At 33.6% G+C, this 20,700-nt stretch overlaps 1 protein-coding gene across 8 annotated transcripts in view; it reads right to left on the bottom strand.

Annotated features, from left to right (window-relative positions):
- Positions 1 to 20,700, bottom strand: part of LOC115216192 (cyclic nucleotide-gated cation channel beta-3-like) — a 495,037-nt gene that overhangs the window by 74,581 nt on the left and 399,756 nt on the right. For 7 of the 8 annotated variants that reach the window (XM_029785393.2, XM_036502665.1, XM_036502670.1 and 4 more), the window contains 2 exons: positions 17,604 to 17,801; positions 1,227 to 1,435 (listed from right to left, as the gene is read on the bottom strand). In XM_029785393.2, coding sequence (XP_029641253.1) covers positions 1,227 to 1,435; positions 17,604 to 17,801 — 407 coding nt within the window. The remainder of the gene's footprint in view (positions 1 to 1,226; positions 1,436 to 17,603; positions 17,802 to 20,700) is intronic. The other variant, XM_036502664.1, reaches the window with a different exon arrangement.

The raw sequence follows: 20,700 nt of genomic DNA, 5'->3' as shown, positions 1-20,700 counted from the left end.
GAGAATCAATTTGGGTGAGGCCCCAGTTGTGCATATACAGTGCTTTCAGAATGTAGTTTGTTGTTAGCTCAAAGAATTGAGTTAGCACACTCATTACTGAATGTCAGGCTTTCATTAATGCTTATTCTTTATATTAGCAAGTAAAAAAACACCCAAAAAACATTTGGGTATATATTTGAAGGATCTGTAGAATAAATACAAACATTAGAATGTTATTTTCTAAAGGGAAAAAACTACTAGACCACCAAATGTCCAACATTTTTTTACACAAGACATGTACATAAAAATGTATTATCAATTATTAAAAGCTACACCAAATACAAAATCATTAAAAATAAATGATGGTTTATTTTAATATACTTGAGAAAAATTCTTAATGTAATTTTTCCTTTTTAATCTACTCAATTTTGAGATGATTTCAATTAAATCTTAAAATACTTCTAATGTAATCCTCTTACAGTAGTACTCCAAAGCTTTGATACGCTTCATAATTTTGTATCTATTTTTTAAATGCTGCCTGTGTTTAAAGTGATCCTGCAAATGTAAATATATAAATAAAATACTTTTACAGGTGAATTATTGCTTCCTTCAAACATTAGCCAACCATGATGCAGATGTGATACCCAATTTTAGGAATTAAAGCAGAGGAATATTGCTTGTTCAAAAGGGCAATAAATGATTTTTCACATGGCTTGAGCTGATAACACTCACATGTTATAGCTATTTTGAGGGGTAGATTAAATATCAGTTGAAGTTATATACATTGGCAGGCAGCAGTGTTTGCAACAGTTTTATCAATTTTTCATGGAACTCATTCTCTTATATTTCCGATGATTTAGAAAAAAAAACATAAACATTGCAATTTTTCTATCTAAAGCTTTGTAGATAAACAAAAAATCATCATCAACCACAAATCATTCTATTATTTGCACCTCATGTAATCTTAAGTCTTCTTTGAGCAAACTTTTTTCTGAAATGAACATGATAGATAGTTGCTAAACAATAAATTTGAAACACTGTTCTTGAAGTGCTGACAGGAAAACAATAAATATTGACAAAAAAAAAAAAAAATTATTATTTCATGACTTTTGAGTAACAACACCTAATAAATCCTGAGTGGTTTCCTCTGCAAAGTGTTATCTTAATTTTATTAATAAAAATGTATTTTATTGTCATTCTCCTTTCTTGTTCATGTAATTTTGGAAAATAACAAATCATTATCTCACCTCTAATAATCCTTCATTTACAAATTGCACTCTTGACTTGAAAATAATGATGTCAATTAAATAAACAAAGTCACACAGGTAATCCATTGCCATCCAATAGTAGAAGTTGTCCTCTGTTTGGTAAGGGAAGACACCCCGCAGAGGTATCACGGTGCAGTTGTATAAAAAAGCCAGGGTAACTAATGCAAGCCAGGACATATATAATTTACCTAGAGAAGAAGAAAAAAGAACATGATCATTATCACTATCATAGCAGTATCAATTCAAAACTCATCCACATAAATGAGGGATACTGACCTCAAATCAATCACAATTCAGGCAATTCCCAAAACCTTCACATACAACCATAAACACAATTAGCAATATACATGAACACTACAAGAACATTATTTTAAACTAGCTGGTCCCGTGCCATCAAAAATGACAGCTAATTGTAGTATTTTATATATGAATATGAATGGTAAATCAAATTAATACACTTGTCCATGTTATGTGACATTGATCATCGTTTGTTACTGAAAGAATACTGGTTCACACAAACATTCACATGCTTCCCTTGTACATGCACACACATATGCACTATACTCACACAAAATTGAAACGCTGTTTCATTTTCCTTTTCAGCATTAAATGTTAACCATCCCGCTTCCATTGCATACACACACACACACACATACAAACATTCACACACTTCCCTTTTAGATACACACACATATACTCACATAGAGTTGAAACACTCTCACTACCAGTTTGCCATCACCCCTTCTTTTCTCATTCATATGTTGTGATGGAGAAAAAGATAAGTATTATTATAATAGGTAAGGTACAAAATAAGGTAGATAATAATAACAGATACAAACTTCCCTTGTACATACACACATATACTCACACACGGGTGAAAAGCTGTTTGATTTTTCTTTCCAACATTAAATGTTCACCATCCCACTTCCATTGCACACACACACACACACACACACACACACACACACACACACACTCACATGATGCCCTTTTACACACGCATACTCATGAAGAGTTGAAACTCTGACATTTTTTTTCACGGTAGAACTTCCAATCATCCCACTACTAAGTTTGCCATCACCCCTTCCTTTCTCATTCATCTGCTGTGATGGAGAAAAACACAAGAGTACGGTAGTATAATAGATTCATTTCACCATATATATATAAAATGATAATAATAAACTAAACAATATCAATTTCCTATTTATAGTCATATTCAGGGATGAATGCCTAATTTGTCATAATAAAAGCCTAGTAATAGAAAATTCCAGAGACTAATTTAAGCCATATTGGACGTCTCTCTGCAGTAATCTAAATCTTCAGATTAATTCATACTGGTTGAATAGCATATCACATGTTCCATGCACACATTTCTATACTGCTCATTGCAATACCAAACACTGATTGATTCCCACTTATGTAAACATTGTCCTAAGTTATGCTAAACCAGAGTTTCTACAATGTAATAAACTTATAAGCCACTGACCAAGAGTGTGACAGGCTTATCTTATTGCTACAACTCTGATTACTCAACACAAACACAATCGAAAGATCCCTTACACTACTACCTCATGGCCACCAACACAACTATCAAAGCTAAAGATGGAACACCTACACAGTCACTCAACTGTTTAGAAATAGCAGCCAAATTTCCCTCAAGTCAAGACATATTAGGACAATCACGATACAGATATAGAAGGAGACCAGATAGCTACATTGGGAATGTATTTTATTATATAAGTCTACTTGGTCAGAACTGAACTCTCAATGTGGTCACTTGATTTGCTGGAAAGAGTAGTTAAACCTACCTAAAATAAAATCCTATCATCTAAAAACAGGAAAAATGATTTTAGGTAATGTGATCCTAAATTATCTAGTCACCTTGACCAGGGTTAGACTAGGGTTAGACAACAGCAACAACACCATACCAAATCTGTATAACTATTAACTAAATGACAATTACTATCAATAGTATAGGCGCAGGAGCAGCTGTGTGGTAAGTAGCTTGCTAACCAACCACACGGTTCCGGGTTCAGTCCCACTGCGTGGCATCTTGGGCAAGTGTTTTCTGTTATAGCCCTGGGCCGACCAATGCCTTGTGAGTGGATTTGGTAGACGGAAACTGAAAGAAGCCTGTCGTATATATGTATATATATATATATATATATATATATATATATATATATATATGTGTGTGTGTGTTGTGTGTCTGTGTTTGTCCCCCTAGCATTGCTTGACAACCGATGCTGGTGTGTTTACATCACCGTCACTTAGCGGTTCGGCAAAAGAGACCGATAGAATAAGTACTGGGCTTACAAAGAATAAGTCTTGGGGTCGATTTGCTCGACTAAAGGTGTTGCTCCAGCATGGCTGCAGTCAAATGACTGAAACAAGTAAACGAGTTAAGAGTAAAGAGAGTATCTTACATTACCCTTACTACCAAAGTATTCATAACAGAATTACTATTTTAACCCTTTAGCGTTAAGATTACTTTATCAAATATATTTACATTATTGTGAATTACTCATGCATTGTCTTGTAGCTTTGAGATTTCAGTGATGGGATTCGTTACTTTAGGAATGACATTGTAAAGTAGGCCTAAGAGGTCTGATCTGGCTAGTTTGAACATAAAACAGAAAGAATATTTGGGCTGGATATGGCCAGTTTAAATGTTATGATGTTAAGGTATTGAGCTACTTATTACATAGTCATAGTTTCAAATCAATACTACTATAATTGACAAAGTGGGAACTAACATATCAATGTTATCACAACAAATATATCAGCATTACTATTTTAACTTCACAGTAGTTATAATATTAAGGTGATGGGCTAATTATTATTTAGAAATAAGTTCAAATTGTTAATATAATTGCTTAGATGGGAGCTAATATACATAATTTAATAAGCTAAGAAATTAAAATAGTTTAACTCTTTCATTACCAACCCAGCTGAAACTGGCTCCAACTATGAGTACAAATGTCTTGTTTTCAAAAGTTTTGAATTAGAATATTCTTCCAAACCTTAGTCACAATTTATGTTTCTAACACTAGTTGAATGATAACTAAGTTATTTTACTAAATTCTTTGTTATATTTAAAGTGATTGAAAGAAACATAGAGTATCTTAAAATAAATACAGTAATGAAAGGGTTAAAATTACATCCTTAGAGGGAGAAATAATCATCTTACAAATGATGAATTCTGGTAAGAAAATTCACAGGGAAACAACTCAAAAATTTAAATTAACAAATTAAAATTATCTAAGAATAGAATGCAATGGGGAATGAATCAAATTGTTGGTATACTGTGACAACTTTGAATCTACTTCCTCATCAAGGAAATATAGTTTGTCACTGCCAGATCATAGCTGTCTAGAGCTAGAGAAATATATGGGATGTTGTGGAATGTCCCACTTATAGTTTGTGAATGGCAAGTGGAAAGAAGGGCATTCAACTGAAAAAACAATTGCTACAACACTAAAACTATCCCACTGAAACAAGCATAGTAAAATGAATGTAAAAAAAAATGTCATTTGGTGGCACTTTAACATGATCATAATCAGAATGATAAAACCAGAACTAGATTTTAAAAAATATATAATACTGACTGTAGGTTAAGAAGTTTGTTTTGCAACCATGTGATTTAAAGTTCAGCCGCACTTCATGGCACATTGGACAAGGAATCTTCTACCACAGCCCCAAGTCAACCAATGTCAAGTTAGTGAAACTTGGCAGATGGAAAGCTTTATAGGAGTCTGTGTGTGTGTTTTCTAAGTGTTTTCACATTGACACTATCTATTTAAATAAAATGGTGATGTTGTTTGTTTATGTAAACAATATATTCCATAGCTTGGTGGCTTCATTGTTTTGGTGTGAAGACCATTGGAAAAAATTACCTTACTTGAATAACAAATGAGGTTTGGTGATAGGAAGGTCATCTGATCACAGAATACAAACTCAATAATATGATACATGTCTTATGCCATAGAAAAAGAGAATGTGAAAGCAACAATGCTGATAGCGATGATAATATATACACACACACATGTACACAATACACACATATTGTCACTGTTTTTGTCATCATCATCATCATCGTCATCTTCATTTCACATTTGTTTTTCGTGCTGGCATGAGCTAGATGGTTCAGTAGGATCCAATGAGCTTGAGGATTGTGTCAGGGTCCACTGCCTACTTTCGTATGATTTCTCTGGTTGGATGCCTTTCCTAATGACAACCACTTAACAGAGTGTGCTGAGTGCTTTTTTCAAAGTATGGGACAACTGAGGTTGCCAATTAACTTGCCAGGGAAAAAGCTATCTTGACTGAGTGGAGATGCAGGGGTGTGTGGCCTTATGCCAGCTATTGAATGGCATGATAGATATTGAAAGGTGTGATAGAGGGACAAAAACTGGAGTCCTGCTATAGAGGACAAACATGGCTAATCTGCACTATATACAGATGGGAGTAGCTGGAAAGAGATAAAGATGGTGGTGACAAGGTATCAGAGCATATCCTCAAGGTACAAGAAGGTGAGTATAAGAGAGAAAAGGAACAAAATCAGGAAGGGTGGGTGGGTAGGCTTGCTAGAGTGTCAAAGGAGAGTAACGCATGATTAGAGAGGGGGATAGCAGTAAATATAATGAATGGTGAACAAGGTTATAGGCATGGTCAATGACGAATATAAATTTGGGAAGGAGGTGTGTGTGTGTATCTGTCTGTCTGTCTCTCTGTGTGTCTCTCTATCTATCTACCTGTCTGTCTGTCTGTCTGTCTGTCTATATAAATATATATATATAAAATCATTATCCTCATCATATCTTATGCCATAGAAAAAGAGGATGTAAAAGCAACAATGATGATGGTAATGATATATATACAGACATGTACACAACACATACATGCATATCATCACCTCTTTTTCTTGCCTGCATGAGTCAGAAAAATTCATTGAGGCAGATTTTCTACATCTGAATGCCTTTCCTGTCACCAACCCTGACCTGTTTCCAAGCAAGTTAATGTTTCGCCATGGCTGGACATATTTTCATGGAAGATTGGAAATGAATGACATAGCTTGTAAAATGGTAACATTCATTTACAACTATTGCATGCTGTCAAGACAAAGAACACAACCCCACCACACAATCGTGCACACACACACACACACACACAACACACAACACACAATGGGCTTCTTTCAGTTTCTGTCAACCAAATCTGCTCACAAAGGTTTGGTTGGCCTGGGGCTATAGTAGAGGACACTTGTCCAAAATGTCACTCAGTGGGACTGAACCTGAAACCACAAGTTTGGGAAGAACACTTCTTAAGCACACAGCAAGAGTGTATCAGAATCACTATGCTTTGTGCGTGTATTTTCTTCTATCATTTTAGGGATTACTTCATTTTATGGCTTTTGAAATGATATATTTTTGCTCTCAGTATATTATTTAGACATAAAGATTCTTCAGAGGAGATTATCTTGAAACAATGCTATGTTTACTACTACTTCCTGAATTGTACTGATGGCTTTCTGAGATTTTATACCAGCCCTGTTAGATATTGCTGATAATAAATAAAACATTACTCTAACATATAATCTCAGGAAAAACTTTGCAGATCTCTCAATTTTGAAACAAGGCCAAGATATTTCATGTTTCATATGGATTACTGATATGTACAAGTCAAAACTGAAATGTTTTAGTTAAATCTATTGATTTTTTTATGGCTCATTAAAAGAGGTTATAAATATTCATGCATTAGGGGGTCAAAATCTCATCATCTGCTGAGAATTATTTGAATGATTTCCAAAAAGAAGCTAACTGCTTCTTTTATTCCATCAAGAAAATAGCATTTATTTCTGTTTTATAGTTGCAGCTGTTGTTGGTGTGCTGTTGTTATTGTTCCACATCACTATGATTGTTGATGTAACAACAACAACATAACAAACATCACCACCTATTAAGGATATTGCCACTCAAAGCAATGTAGCTAATTTTCTTTTTATCAAGATTTTTTTCATTGATATTTATTAATAGTTTACAGAGTTGAGAACATGCAACCTAGTTTTAGATTTCTGCTTGAAGTCTTTTTCTTTTCATCGAAGTAGCTATTAACCTTAGGAAAAGCCTATAAGCTACTACTCCTATTCAACACCCCAGCCCTTTTCATAATTTGCAGCTTCATATCAGCCTAATGATGGTAACAAATCTACAACAGTCTACTTCCTTTGATGCATAATAAAGAGAGTTATGTCCAGAAATGCATGTTCTGCTGTGGTCATCAAAGAGTGTTAGAGAAAGGAAAGAAGGAAGGTTAGAGAAAGGAAAGAAACTTTGCATAGAAATTTACTAAGCTTTGGTAAACTTTCAAATGAGAACTTTTAGGCTAAATATCTAAAGTTAGTCGCAAAATGCCAAATCTGTCAACTGCTTCTGTGTACTTTCCATCTTGTGTTTGATTTAAGAAATGAATTAGCTATTTGTGCAGAGTTAAATTGTGTGCAAGGAAATTATCCAGTTTTGTGACAGCAGATTACTGTCTTTGTATTATTGGCATAATAGAAATCAAGGTTGGTGTAGTTGAAGAAAGAGAGCCAGTTAATTTATTAAATATTCTTACAAATCTTCAAATACTATTTCAGATTAGAAAATAAGAGTGAGAACTGAAGAAGTGGCTCTCTCAAAATATATTGTGCTGAGTTTGTTAATTAAAGTTTAATAGTTATCATTAAATGGGTTTGACTAAAGGATGTATTTTTCATTGACATCATTGACAAGACCAAAGAAGGTCAAAACCATGTGAACTGGTGGTCTTGGTGTTGGGGGTAGTGGTGATTTATCTCTTTGCTAGTGATATAAACAAGAATGCATTTTGCATCAAAAAGCCCATATGAGAGCTTCTCTCATGGTAGCTCTATTAGTATAGTTTGTTCTAATAGAACATCCATGTTTAAGTGGGGATAAATATTACCTCTCAGTATTAATACTGCCTCTTTCCCTAATATATATATTTTTTCACATTTTCCAAGTGTTCTATAATCCTTAATGGGTCACTGAGTTGCTACAAGAGGCTACACTTTCATCAAGTGTATTGTGAAAAAGTTAGTATGGTAGAATCTGTCTTTATTCAGGCATTTTTTATGGCATGAAATTGAAGGTTTGAAGAATAAAGAGACTCAGCTGTGAAATGAATTAGTGTGAAACTCAGCTTGCCTAGGATTTACCATTATACTATCATACTATGTAAAAATCTTAGTCAACTGATCAAGCAGGCTTGAGTAGACTAATCTGTGCTGATGAAGCCTAATATACTGAAACATGTTCATAGTTGTTCCTTGCAGGTAAACAAAGATCAAACTTTCCTTCTCAACAAAACATATAAATTAACTTCAAGAATCAATTTTTAATTTCTTGTCATTATCTCCTATTTTCTTTTACACTCACTAGCAATTACTATTTGGTTCTTGTTTTGCTTTTCTAACTATAAGAAACATTTCAATTAATTACGATTTATTTTTTTGCATACAACATCCAGTACATTACCTCCTGACTTTGTTTTTTTTATTATCATGCTATGGTTTTTGAAAGGTGTATTATTGTTATTAGGAAATTTCTAAGTGCAGTGAATTTGCCTGAATCAATTCTATGTAGTATTTAATCTCATTCATCGACTTTTTGAGTTCAAATTCTACTGCAATTAACTTTATCTTTCACCTCTCATCCCAGAAGGGTTGATTAAACAACCACTAATCATCGATTGATTTAATTGATTATAACCCCCACTTAAAAATTCTAACTATGTGCCAATCATTATTAAGAAATTAATAAACTTATTGAGAGAGCTAATTAATATAAAGCAGTAGCAATAACAAGGACAATAATTATTGCGACTGAAATTACTATAATTAAATATGTTTTTTAAAAAATTACTCACAATATGTCTTATTTAGAAAAAATAAAACATCTTCCAGTAGCAGTATCAACAACAACATGTTAGGAGGAGATTTCTTTGTCATTTATTCTATATAGCATTCAAAACTTAACTGGTAATTGTTTATTTTTATGTCAACCCTAATTGAACAGATCCATGATTAAAAGCATTCAATGGCCATCCTGTTTTTTTAAGTGGTATCTAAGACTACATTATTCAATGTATGCTTCAATTTTTTAAGATGATAAAAAGTGACTTAAAGAAGATTTGGCTGCTATTTCTAACAGATGATGTCCTTCTGTTTAGCCTAATTTCAACCTTGATACAGCAGGCCTATGATCAAAGGAATTCTAGCTATGGACAGTCTGCCATTTTTCATGGACACAATATGTTTTATAAGAGCTGCTTCTTTATAAAAACAGTCATATTCCTTATATCTTCTTCCAAAACCACATCAGATAATCTGATGCAGATATATGTCTCTTTTAAATTGATTAAAGGATTAAAGCAGAAATGTTCTTTATCATAACAGTTTAATCAATTTAAAAGCTATCAATTACTAAATCAAAATAGACTAGACAGCTAGACCAGAAAAGTTTGACATTTCAATAAAGTCTCTTCAATGTGGTAGGGTAATGTTATGGATAAGGAGATTCAAATAAATGTTTTGCCATAGCTATCAACCATCAATTCAAACTTTAAAGCATTTGTTCCAACAATTTGGCTTAAAGTAGCAAACATACAGGACTGAGCAACTCGTGAGATGAAGCATAAGTAAAACCACCCACTGAAATATATGCAAAATACCTTTTGCTCATACAAATTCGAAAGTTCAACAAAATGAGAGATGAATTTCTATAGAATTTAATTAATTCATAAATATATTAGTATTTCTATTATTTCCTGATTACAATTTTAATGTTATAATAACTGCAGAAAGTAAATTATCATTTATAAGAAATTCTTTTGTATATGGAAAGTATTCAGATATTATGAGGTCCAGATGATGAGAAAATAACACCTTAACATTGGATAGTGCTATCCAGTAGGCTAAGTCTTTGAAATAAGCTCAATCTAATTCAGAACTGTATCAGATACTTGTTGCTTCAGTAGAATCTTTTGATGTTAACTATGAAAATTTAACTGGTAAAATTAAGCAATTTACTACACGCTTTTTCTGTAGCACTTCAAAGATTCACCTTTAAGCATCATGTTCAGTGATAAACTATCATTTGGTAAAAAGTGTAAAAAAAAATGTTAAATAGGAAGACACAGAGCTATCATTAGCCAGTCAGGAAGCACAGCTTTTCTGCCCCAGATATGAAGACAACTTCTTCAGTTATTTAATCTAAAGCTATTTCTCTGGCAATTCTATGGGTTTCTTGGGTCTCTATGGGTTACTAATGAGTTTCTTTTAGTTCCTGTGATAACAACAAAATTAATAACAAGTTAATTGAAATTCTCATAGATACAGGCTGATATGAAAATTTAATCTGTCAAAAATTAGCAAATCAATTCCACTAGGAAATATATCCACAAGTAGGCTAAATCCAAAATATAAAATTAAATTTGTAGATATTGCATCACTAAAATATCTATAAAAAATAAGATGATATAATAACTTTCTGTTCATACTTTGTGCTGAAGGTATTCTTCGTTTACTTTTTTAAAATTACAAAAAGAAATTTAGAGTTAGTTACTGTGAGTGGGGAATCTGCTGCAATCTTGTTATACAGTATGGAAGATAAAAAATTTAAAGATTCAGAAACTTCAAAACTTTAAAGAGAAGGTTTCACAAAATCAAATATTTTACCATGCCAAGCACAGATGCTGGTTGTTACTGGCAATTCCAGTAAGAAAAGGCTTGCATAGAATTCTCTCAAACTTTCAACTGTTTTGTAGAGCTTAATATTTATCCAGTTCTCCATATCATCTAGTCAATGACATTAGATTGGTATAGAAATAACTTTTTATAACAATTTTTCTTATTTTATAATTATGATATATATTTGCAGTTGAACTTCTATTAAACTAAATTCATGTAATATACCAGCTTGCAGTACAGAATTTGAACTACTGAATTATATTAATGGTTTCACTTTCTCTTTTTATTTTAAGCAGTTAAATTAAATTTGAAAAATAAAAAGCAAATTTTAGTCATTTTATTGTATGAATTCAAAATGGAATGCAACAAAGTGGAAACAGTTCATAATATCAAGCAGGCATTTGAACACAGGACTGTTAACGAATATACTGTTCAACATTGGTTCCAGAAATTTTATAGTAGAAACAAGAGTCTTGAAGACAAGGAAGATAATGGATGACCACATATGAATGACAACAATAACTTAAAGACCATTACTAAAGTGAACCTATGCAGAACAACTTTAGTTGCTGAAGAACTAAGCTTTACTATTCAACATTTGCTTGACATTCATTTCCTCCTTACTGAAATATCACAAAGCTCAACAAAATAGGCACTGCATAACTGACAAAATAAAAAACAAAAAAGTCATTACAAAATCTGGTCTGGGCTTCCTTGATGCAGCAAAAATGATTAATTTCTTGATTGTATTGTGCCAAGTAAAGAAAAATTCCATCACAAACTGAAGCTGTATCAAAATAGGTTTACAATCTCTGGTTTTTAGTAAGTGGAATCATACTTCTGTTTCTTAAATCCTTGTGACAATATCACAGCAAAGAAATGAACAAAATGCCCCAAGAACTGTATTCATGAACAAGATTTGTTAATTGGAAAATACAAATTTAAATCAATGACAACACCTGACCACATGTCTCACAAATGATTCAGTAGAAATGAAAAAACTTGGTTATGAAATTCTACATCAGGTAGCTTACCCCCAACTCTTCAACTGATTATCTATTTTATGCATGATAACTTTCTGTTATCATACTCTCTTCAACTGATTACCTATTTTATGCATTATAACTTTCTGTAAATAATTGAGCAGTAGTTCAAATGCCTTTGAAAATTTATTCAAGATACCAGGATTCTATGCTCTTGTAATAAGCAGACTTGTTAATTGTGGATAAAAATGTGTAGAATCTAATGATTATTTATTGATATAATTCATTCTCACCTGAGATATATTACTTCAAGATGATAGTCAAAAACCACAATTATTTTTGCATCAATCTGATATGTTCAAACATAAATGTTATAGCAATACTGATATAAATAGTGCTTATTATTAAGTAGGAAAAAATGTACTCAGCTTTCCAAGTAGCAAGGGATCTATATTAATTTATTTGAATTCTTATTGGTGTTGTATGCAAATCATCATCATGATTTAGCATCCGTTGTCCATGTAGGCATGAGTTGGATGGTTTGACTGGGCTGGCACGCTGGAAGGCTGCACCAGACTCCAGTCTGATTTGACTTGGTTTTCTATGGCTGGATGCCCTTCCTAATGCCAACCACTTCAAGAGTGTAATGGGTGATTTTGTGCCACTAGCACGGGTGCCATTTGCATGACACCAGGGTGCATTTACATGCCACCGGTATCTATCACAACTGTGATTTTGCTCGGCTTGGTCACCAGTCAGTGCCTCTGTGAGGCTCAAAGTTCAAAGACTATGCTTCACCATCCCATGTCTTCCTGGGTCTATCTCTATCACAGGTTCCTTCCACAGTTAGAGGCCAGCATTCTTTACGCAGTTTTCCTCATTCATATACATTACATGACCATACCAGCATAGTCATCTCTTGCACATCACATCTGATTTCTCTTATGCCTAACTTTTCTCTCAAGATGCTTACACTCTGTCGAACATGCACACTGACATTGCACATTTAGCGAAACATACTGGCTTCATTTCGTTCAAGCCTATGTATGCCCTCCACTGTCATAGTCCAAGTTTCATTGTCATGGGGCATAGCTGTTTGCATACAGGCACCAAACAATCTGCCTTTCACTTTGAGAGCGAGGCCCTTTGTTGCCAGCAGGGGTAGAAGCTCTCTGAACTTTGCCCAGCCTGATCTTATTCTCACAGCTATGCTCTTGGAGCATCCACCTCCACTACTAACTTGGTCACCTAGATAACGGAAGCTATTTACTACCACTAGCTTGTTCCTCCTAGTAGTTGATGGAGTCCATTTTCTGCACATTTTTAGCATTTACTGTACCTGTGCACCTTCCACATACAAAAGTTAGTTTCCCTGTTAACTTTCCTCTGATGTTGCTGCACCTATTATGTGTCCAAAGCTTACACCAGGTGCATCTTATGGAGTTTCTACCAACTCCTTTTCTACAGATTGAGCTAGGCCATCTACCTGAAGGGATTTGTGATTTGTCTGCCTTCTTACTTACTATGACTTTGGTTTTTGCTAGGTTAATTCTAAGGCCCTTCGATTCTAGACCTTGCTTCCATACCTGGAACTTCTTTAGTTTAAGTAGTGATTCAGCTATATGAGAAAGGTCATCAGCATAGAGGAGCTTCCAGGGGCAGCCTGTCTTAAATTGCTCTGTTATTGCCTGGAGGACTATGATGAACAAGGAGTTGAGCACCAATCTTAGGTGAATCCCTACTTGTACCCTGAGTTCTCTGCTGTACTCATTGTCCACCTTCACCTTACTGGTAGCTTCCAAGTACAAGGCTTGTATGGCTCTCACTAACCACTTGTCTATCCCTAGTTTCCTCATTGACCACCAGATAAGGGATTGCGGGGGCGGGGGCTGTCAAAGGCTTTCTCCAAGTCAACAAAAGCCAAATACAGAGTTTATCTTTGGCTACGTATTTCCCCTGCAGTTGCCTTACCAGAAACATAACATCAGTGGTGCTTCTACCTGGCACAAAACCAAATTGCATCTCATCTAGACTAACTCTCCCCCTAATTAGTTGGGCTATGACAAAATTATATAAAATGGACAGTTGTTACTGCTATTGCTAATATTTTGCCTTTTACGACATAAGCAAGAGATGAAATTATTACTGTAATATTATCACAAAGTGGTAGATCAGTGGCGTCTTTCTCAATGTACTTAAATCAGAAAATAAACTATTACATTGTTGAGAAAGAAGCAGATTTTGTTATAGGAGCTGAGAGAAAATGGGAAATTTTTTTTTATTATACATTCTAATTTAATAGCAGATCAAAACTTTATTTCAATCATGTCTGACAGAAAAAAAAAAGCATGGAAAAGGGAAATGATAAAATCTTACCCTGAAGAACTGAACTTTTCTATCTTCTATGCTCTATAAATTATATACCTGGCTTGGAGAATATTTCAACTGATCACCTGTCCAGTACTTTAGAGTTACTATATAATTCCTTAGTACAAGGAAAATAAGTACATAAAAGTACATAACTTAAGTATGTACCTATTGGCACACACATAATAAAATCAAGTGTAATTTTCTTGTCTGAAAAATACTACTCTTTTAAAAGTTTCCTTTTCATCTGAATGCTTAGCAATAAACTTCAAATGGTATTTTCCTCATTCTAATAATTCAAATATAGGTGGTATCAAAACGTTTCTAGACTAGTTCTATAGTGTACTAACAGATGGCAGCACACAGTTACATGTGCAGTGAGAGCTAGCAGTGATCTTCATGAGGCAGTGTGCTGAGTGACATGGCTTTGTTTACTTCACAAGTTCTGAAATTTGGGTTTTTGTGATCACATGTATGCTGTGGTCTACAATTTTTGCCATGGACAGGAAGTTGGAACAAAAAGCCAACATGAAATTTTGCATTAAACTTGGGAAGTCAGCTATACTGTAGAGACAGTAGAGACACTGAGCATGTATTGGCAAGCTTTTGGTGACAAAGCAATGGGTCATACACAATATTTCAAGTGGCATGAGCACTTCAAAAGCAGAAGAACATACCTGGAAAACAATGAACAATCTGGAAGACCTGTCATGAGTGTCACCCCAGGAAACGTGGAGAAAATTCATCAGCTTGTGCATGAGGATCATCAGAGGACAATCAACAATGTTTTGAAGTATTTGGAGGACATGGATCTGTGGAGCGTGAAGAATTGGATTCTTCATTATGGCAACGCACCCCGTCACTGAGCTCATGAGTTTCTTGCCAAAAGCAACATGGTAATGCTTCTGCACCTGCCCTATTCACCAGATTTAGAACCTGCAGACCTAACTCTTTCCTGAAGATGAAAATGCAGCCCTATAGTCACTGTTTTAACACCTTTGTTGAGATCATGAGAAAATTGCAGAAGGTCCTCAACTTGTTTACAGAAAACAACTTCCAGACCAGATTCCAAAAGTGGCAGAAATGCTAAGACTGGTGTATTACTACACAAGGTGACAATTTTGAAGGAGATTATGTTAAAACTTAGGTAAATAAGTTATTTTTTATTAAACATAACTAGTCTGGGAATTTTGTGATACCACCTCGTGTATTTTACATAAATGACAAATTTTCTTATATCTATTCACTTTTTCACAAGTGTAACAAGTACCTCTACTGTAAGAAAGTTCTTAATTTATTTGGAATGTCACTTTATGGACAAGGTTCCATCAGATTTACTAAGTTGAAGTACATTCTAACTAGCCAAGGGATTACTACAAAGCTGCATGACTACATATAATCCATTAGATAACTTACAGTGTAAAAGATATAAAGGGATGATTTTGAATTATATAAAATTAGTTCTTGAGATCAAAAATTAAATTAAAAATTTCCCAAGGGGAGAACATATTACTGCATGTTCCACATGACCATTACTATGTACAGTTACTAGGAAAGCTATGGCATGAAGCTCTGCATTAAGAATTTTTATGGAAGGCTCTTTTAATTTTCTAGAAAGGCTTTACCAGATCATCACAGCCCACTTGGTTTTCTAAACATCACATAGTTATTTGCATCACCACATATGTTCAAATATGCAAAGCTATTGAAACCCACAACATTTCTAGAGACAAATCTCAATTATTCTCATGTCAGGTTCATAAATGGCAGAAAAGTTATGGTTTCTAACCAGAGATCTAGCTCCTTATGTATGAGATGAACATCTAATGATCCTAGCTATACACGACAATTGACCAGTTCAAACTAAAGTGATAAATAATCTTACAAGAGTTCAATAAATTTGCAAAATAGATTGAAATTACCCCTGCAGATACACCTACAGCTACATTTGATGGCCCAACAAATACTGTGGCACATCCCCAAAGTGCATGACTCCTTAGAGTGCTGAAATTTGTAAATTCTGTTTTTAATACATTGTGATAATAATTTTTTGATTGGTTGCGTAATATCACTTTTATAATTAATAAACAATGTAAGCTTGAAAATTAAAATGTCTAAATTTTCGTTGTTTAGGGTAAAGAATAAATAAATGAGTTAAATATTCTAATGTACTCAATAAATGATGAATAAAGACTGTATAATGTGTGTATTAATTTACATACTTGGTAACAACAATATATTAAATGTGGAGAAAAAAGTATGATAACAGCTATTTGGCTATAAAAGCAGTTATGTCTCTTTCATCTTCTTCTGGCACCACATCTGTTATGGCTAATGATATATGTCTCTTTCAAATTGATTAAAAGATTCTATCTGGAACTTCCTTTATCACATCACAGTTCAAACAGAAAAAACATTATCCACCATGTATTTTTTTCTAAGTTGGTAGGGTGAGGGAGATTTGGCTGCTATTTCTAGCTTGCTGCAGTCACTGGTATTTTGAAAAGAAGGGTCACATTTTTAACCTCATAACTACTAATCTTTTTGATATCGACCCTCCTGAAAAACTCTCCTTTGTTCTATGATATAAGCTTCCTGTTTTAAAGTGATCTAAATTGAAACTTGCCATCAAATTTCCGTGTGAATTTCAGACACCATCTTGTTTCAGACACTATCTTAATAATGACAAAATTATTTTACTAAATTCTTCAGTATTTTAAAAACTATTTGACTGAAAGGTTTTTGTATGTCTATAGAAATGTGGCAACAAAAGGGTCAGCGTGTAGAGAATAATGCTAGACTGGCAATCATGAAAATGGATTTCTAACATAGGTACATATCTCAAATTTAGTGGAGGGTAGAAGAATGAAAGGCAAAGCTGACAGCAGGTTTGAACTCAGAATGCAAAAAAGAAAAAAAAATGACTGGACACACTTCTGTACTTGAGTTGTATCTGCCACAGCAGAATTGATATCAGTGCTGATGCCACATTAAAAGCACAAGTGATGGTGCCATATAAAAAGCACCCAGTACACTCTATGGAGTGGTTGGTGTTAGATGATAATTATAAGAATATTGTGCTGTTTTATGTATACTGTTGAATAGTTTTAGATATATGTTAGAAAATTTTTAGGAAAGTATTATTATTGAATGTCGTCAAAAAATTAAAACAAAAAACAGAGTTTTAACTTTGAACATATAAAAACAAAGGTAAGAAATAGAGATTTATATAAATGAGACAAAAGTACATACTTTGAGGATCAAGGATCTCTGGAAATCTCAGGCACTTCAGGCATTTTGGTAGTTTTAATTGACAACAACAAAGTTTTATGAGCAGGTCACTATCTGCATTTGATACAGATCCACTGCCCTGGGAGCTGATAGGTAAAAATGATCCCAAAATTTGTTGTCGGGAAGATTTTTCATCGTCATTATCATCATGCGATGCTACTGTAAGATAACAAGAAAAGATATATTTTTGATGTTAAATGGTGATAACGAAAGATGGTGGGAAATTTAGTTTGTAATTATGGAATTTCTTATTTTCATTTTAAAAAATCTGTGGTGTGATCCCTATTTTCTCAGAATACAAAAACTGGATATATAATATCCAAATTAGTTTGATAAGCCATGAGCAAAGAAACAGAAGACATCAAATTTAGATATCGAATATCTGACTTGAACACTGTACCATTTGCTTCTACTTAGTAGACAACTAGCCCTTACAATATTGACATGAGCAAACATTTCTTAAATATTTTTTAGCAAAAGCATGATTTATATCTGGGATAGAGAGGAGCCTTAATATTATACCTATTAATCAGACGATTGATAGGGACAATACTAAGGTGATTAATAATAAAGACTAAGAAAACAAATAAATAAATAAAAAGCATACATTTGAGAGAACAGAACTAAAGAGTAATGAAAGCTACTTTTCTTAATATTTCCATTTCCTACATTTACATCTGAGCTGTTTTTATCTTATTATTATTTAATAATTATTATTTTGTTGTCAGTTAATTCCTGTACATGATGGCTATATACTCTAATTAGTTATTAGCCATAACCATCAAATAAAAACTGTGGAGATAGTGTTATTGTTTGATGGTGAAATGTCTGCTGAATGAATGAATAGTTTTCTCTGAGATTTATTTAAGTTCCTAAAAGTAGACGATTCCTCAATCAATTTTCCAAATATGAACACTTATCTTGATTAAACTCTATTCATATGTTCTGTGGGGGATATTTTAACTAGCTCTAATTGTCTCTTGGTGTCATGAATACCACCTGTAAACAGTTTAAGGTCACTAACAAGAAGGTGACAGTTTTTCCTTCCTCTGTAGATCCTAATGCATTGCTCTGACATTTTCCAAATAGGTCCAACAGAAGTTTTCCCTGTCCCTATGAACAGCATTATACAAATTGTCACCCTGTAATATTGCCTTTGGTAACCTATATAGTTGCTACTATAGTTGCTTTAGATCTAAATGGTAGTAAGTGATAGTAAGTTTGTTTGCTTGTTTGTATATTTCTTGTGATAAGAGTTTTAAAGTTTGTTTGTCAGCCACCAGCTTGGTGGCAAGGCTGTAAAGTAAAGAATCTGGTTCTCTTTAACATCTTTTGTGCAACAATTCATCCTCTAAACTATAAGAAAATCTTGCAGATTTTTATTATCCCAAATATCATGATCATCAGTAACTGAACAACTATGGAGTTTGTGAATCCAAATTTAAACATACTTTGATCCTGGTGAGTTGGTACATATCCTGTTGCTTCTATAATAATAAAAAAGCTGAAAGTGCATTTCAGGTACTGGATTTGCAGACATTTTGTTGATAGTCTATAGATATCTTCTTTCTCTTGTATTTTTCTTACAATATTGATGTCTGGTTGGTGGGTGGCTGGCTTCTACGATGGAACGTGTTTTCACTTATTCATTTGTTTTGTTTGTTTATCTATGCTTACATTATGTGTGTATGAATGTTGTTTCTTTTTATCCCCAGGTTAGCCCTAATCATGTAAATTTAAAATAAAAAGGTGTTCTAGTTGTAACCATCCAGTTTTTGTGTTTTTCAACAAATACCATGTATCTAGGGTTCCCTTATTCAATGTCTTCATATTTAAAGACAATTAGATGTGATTTAAAGATTTGGTAGCTATTTTTAGCTGGTGTAGCAACCATGTAAAGGCCTCTTTATTGGCTCTACTGGGAACAGCAAAGTTTTACAAACAAGTTGCTATCTCTGACACAGATTCACTACCTTGGGAACTTACTAGGTAAAAAAAAAACTCAAAATTTTATTGTGTAGAGGATTAATAAGCATTATTTGATATCTAGCAGCTAAAGACTTTTATTCAGTGACAGACAACACAATAACTGCCTATTAGTTTGTCTATCTTGTCTATCTAAACCATTAAACATAATATATATCCGTCCGTCTATAATTTTATCTCTCTATCCATTCAATTCATTTACTAACCAGCTGTCCATCAATTCATTCATTCATTCATACATCCATCTGTCTGTCTGACCAGCTTTAAGTATTAGCACTAATAGCTGACTGCTACTACTGCTGCTGACTTGAAAATGTCTACATATCTTTGACTATAATTTTGATAATATTTCTTGAGTAACATTGGTAAACAGATATTGAACAAATATCTATGGCACAGCACGAAATTAGCCACAGGCCTGCTTAAGTAGAGCCATTTAGGGATTAGACAATTGATCATTTAAGAGCAGTTTATAGGTCTTGTCTGTCTGTTTATCTCTCTATCTATCAATCTTTCTCTCTGTTCATTCGTAAATCTCTCTACATGCCTGTGTAACTATTAACAATCTAGTAGTTAAGGGATCACAACCACAGGCCTTTATATATAATTATATCAACAGAAACAGCAGTGACCAAATACGAAAAAATCTAAAAAGACTAAGTTTTCAGAATAACAGGTAAATAAATAACTAGTAGTTGTAAGATCGAAGTAACAGTGACATATCATGAATCAGCTGATAACCATCAATGTACAAGAGTGCAGCAGTCGTAGCAGCTACAGAAGTATTGATTTCTTTTAAGCTAGCAATTGTCTGAAAATTGAAGAATTTTCCCTCCACAAGAATAACAAATAACAGAATCAAGCAATGTTACTAGAAAGCACTCAAAACTACAAAGGTAACTAAATACAAAGTTGGATCAGGAGGGAAGTGTTTTTAATGGCACCAATTTTACTTGTAACTTCCTGTTTGGTGTCTTGAGGTTTTAAACTACATAAATGGTAGAATTAAAAATTTCTTGTGTGTGTGTGTACTAGTTTTACTACAGATTTGTTCTCCTTACTACACCATTTC

This window comes from Octopus sinensis, linkage group LG1, assembly GCF_006345805.1.
Source record: "Octopus sinensis linkage group LG1, ASM634580v1, whole genome shotgun sequence".
Classification (NCBI taxonomy): Eukaryota; Metazoa; Mollusca; class Cephalopoda; order Octopoda; family Octopodidae; genus Octopus; species Octopus sinensis.
This window is presented reverse-complemented; position numbering and strand designations above follow the sequence as displayed.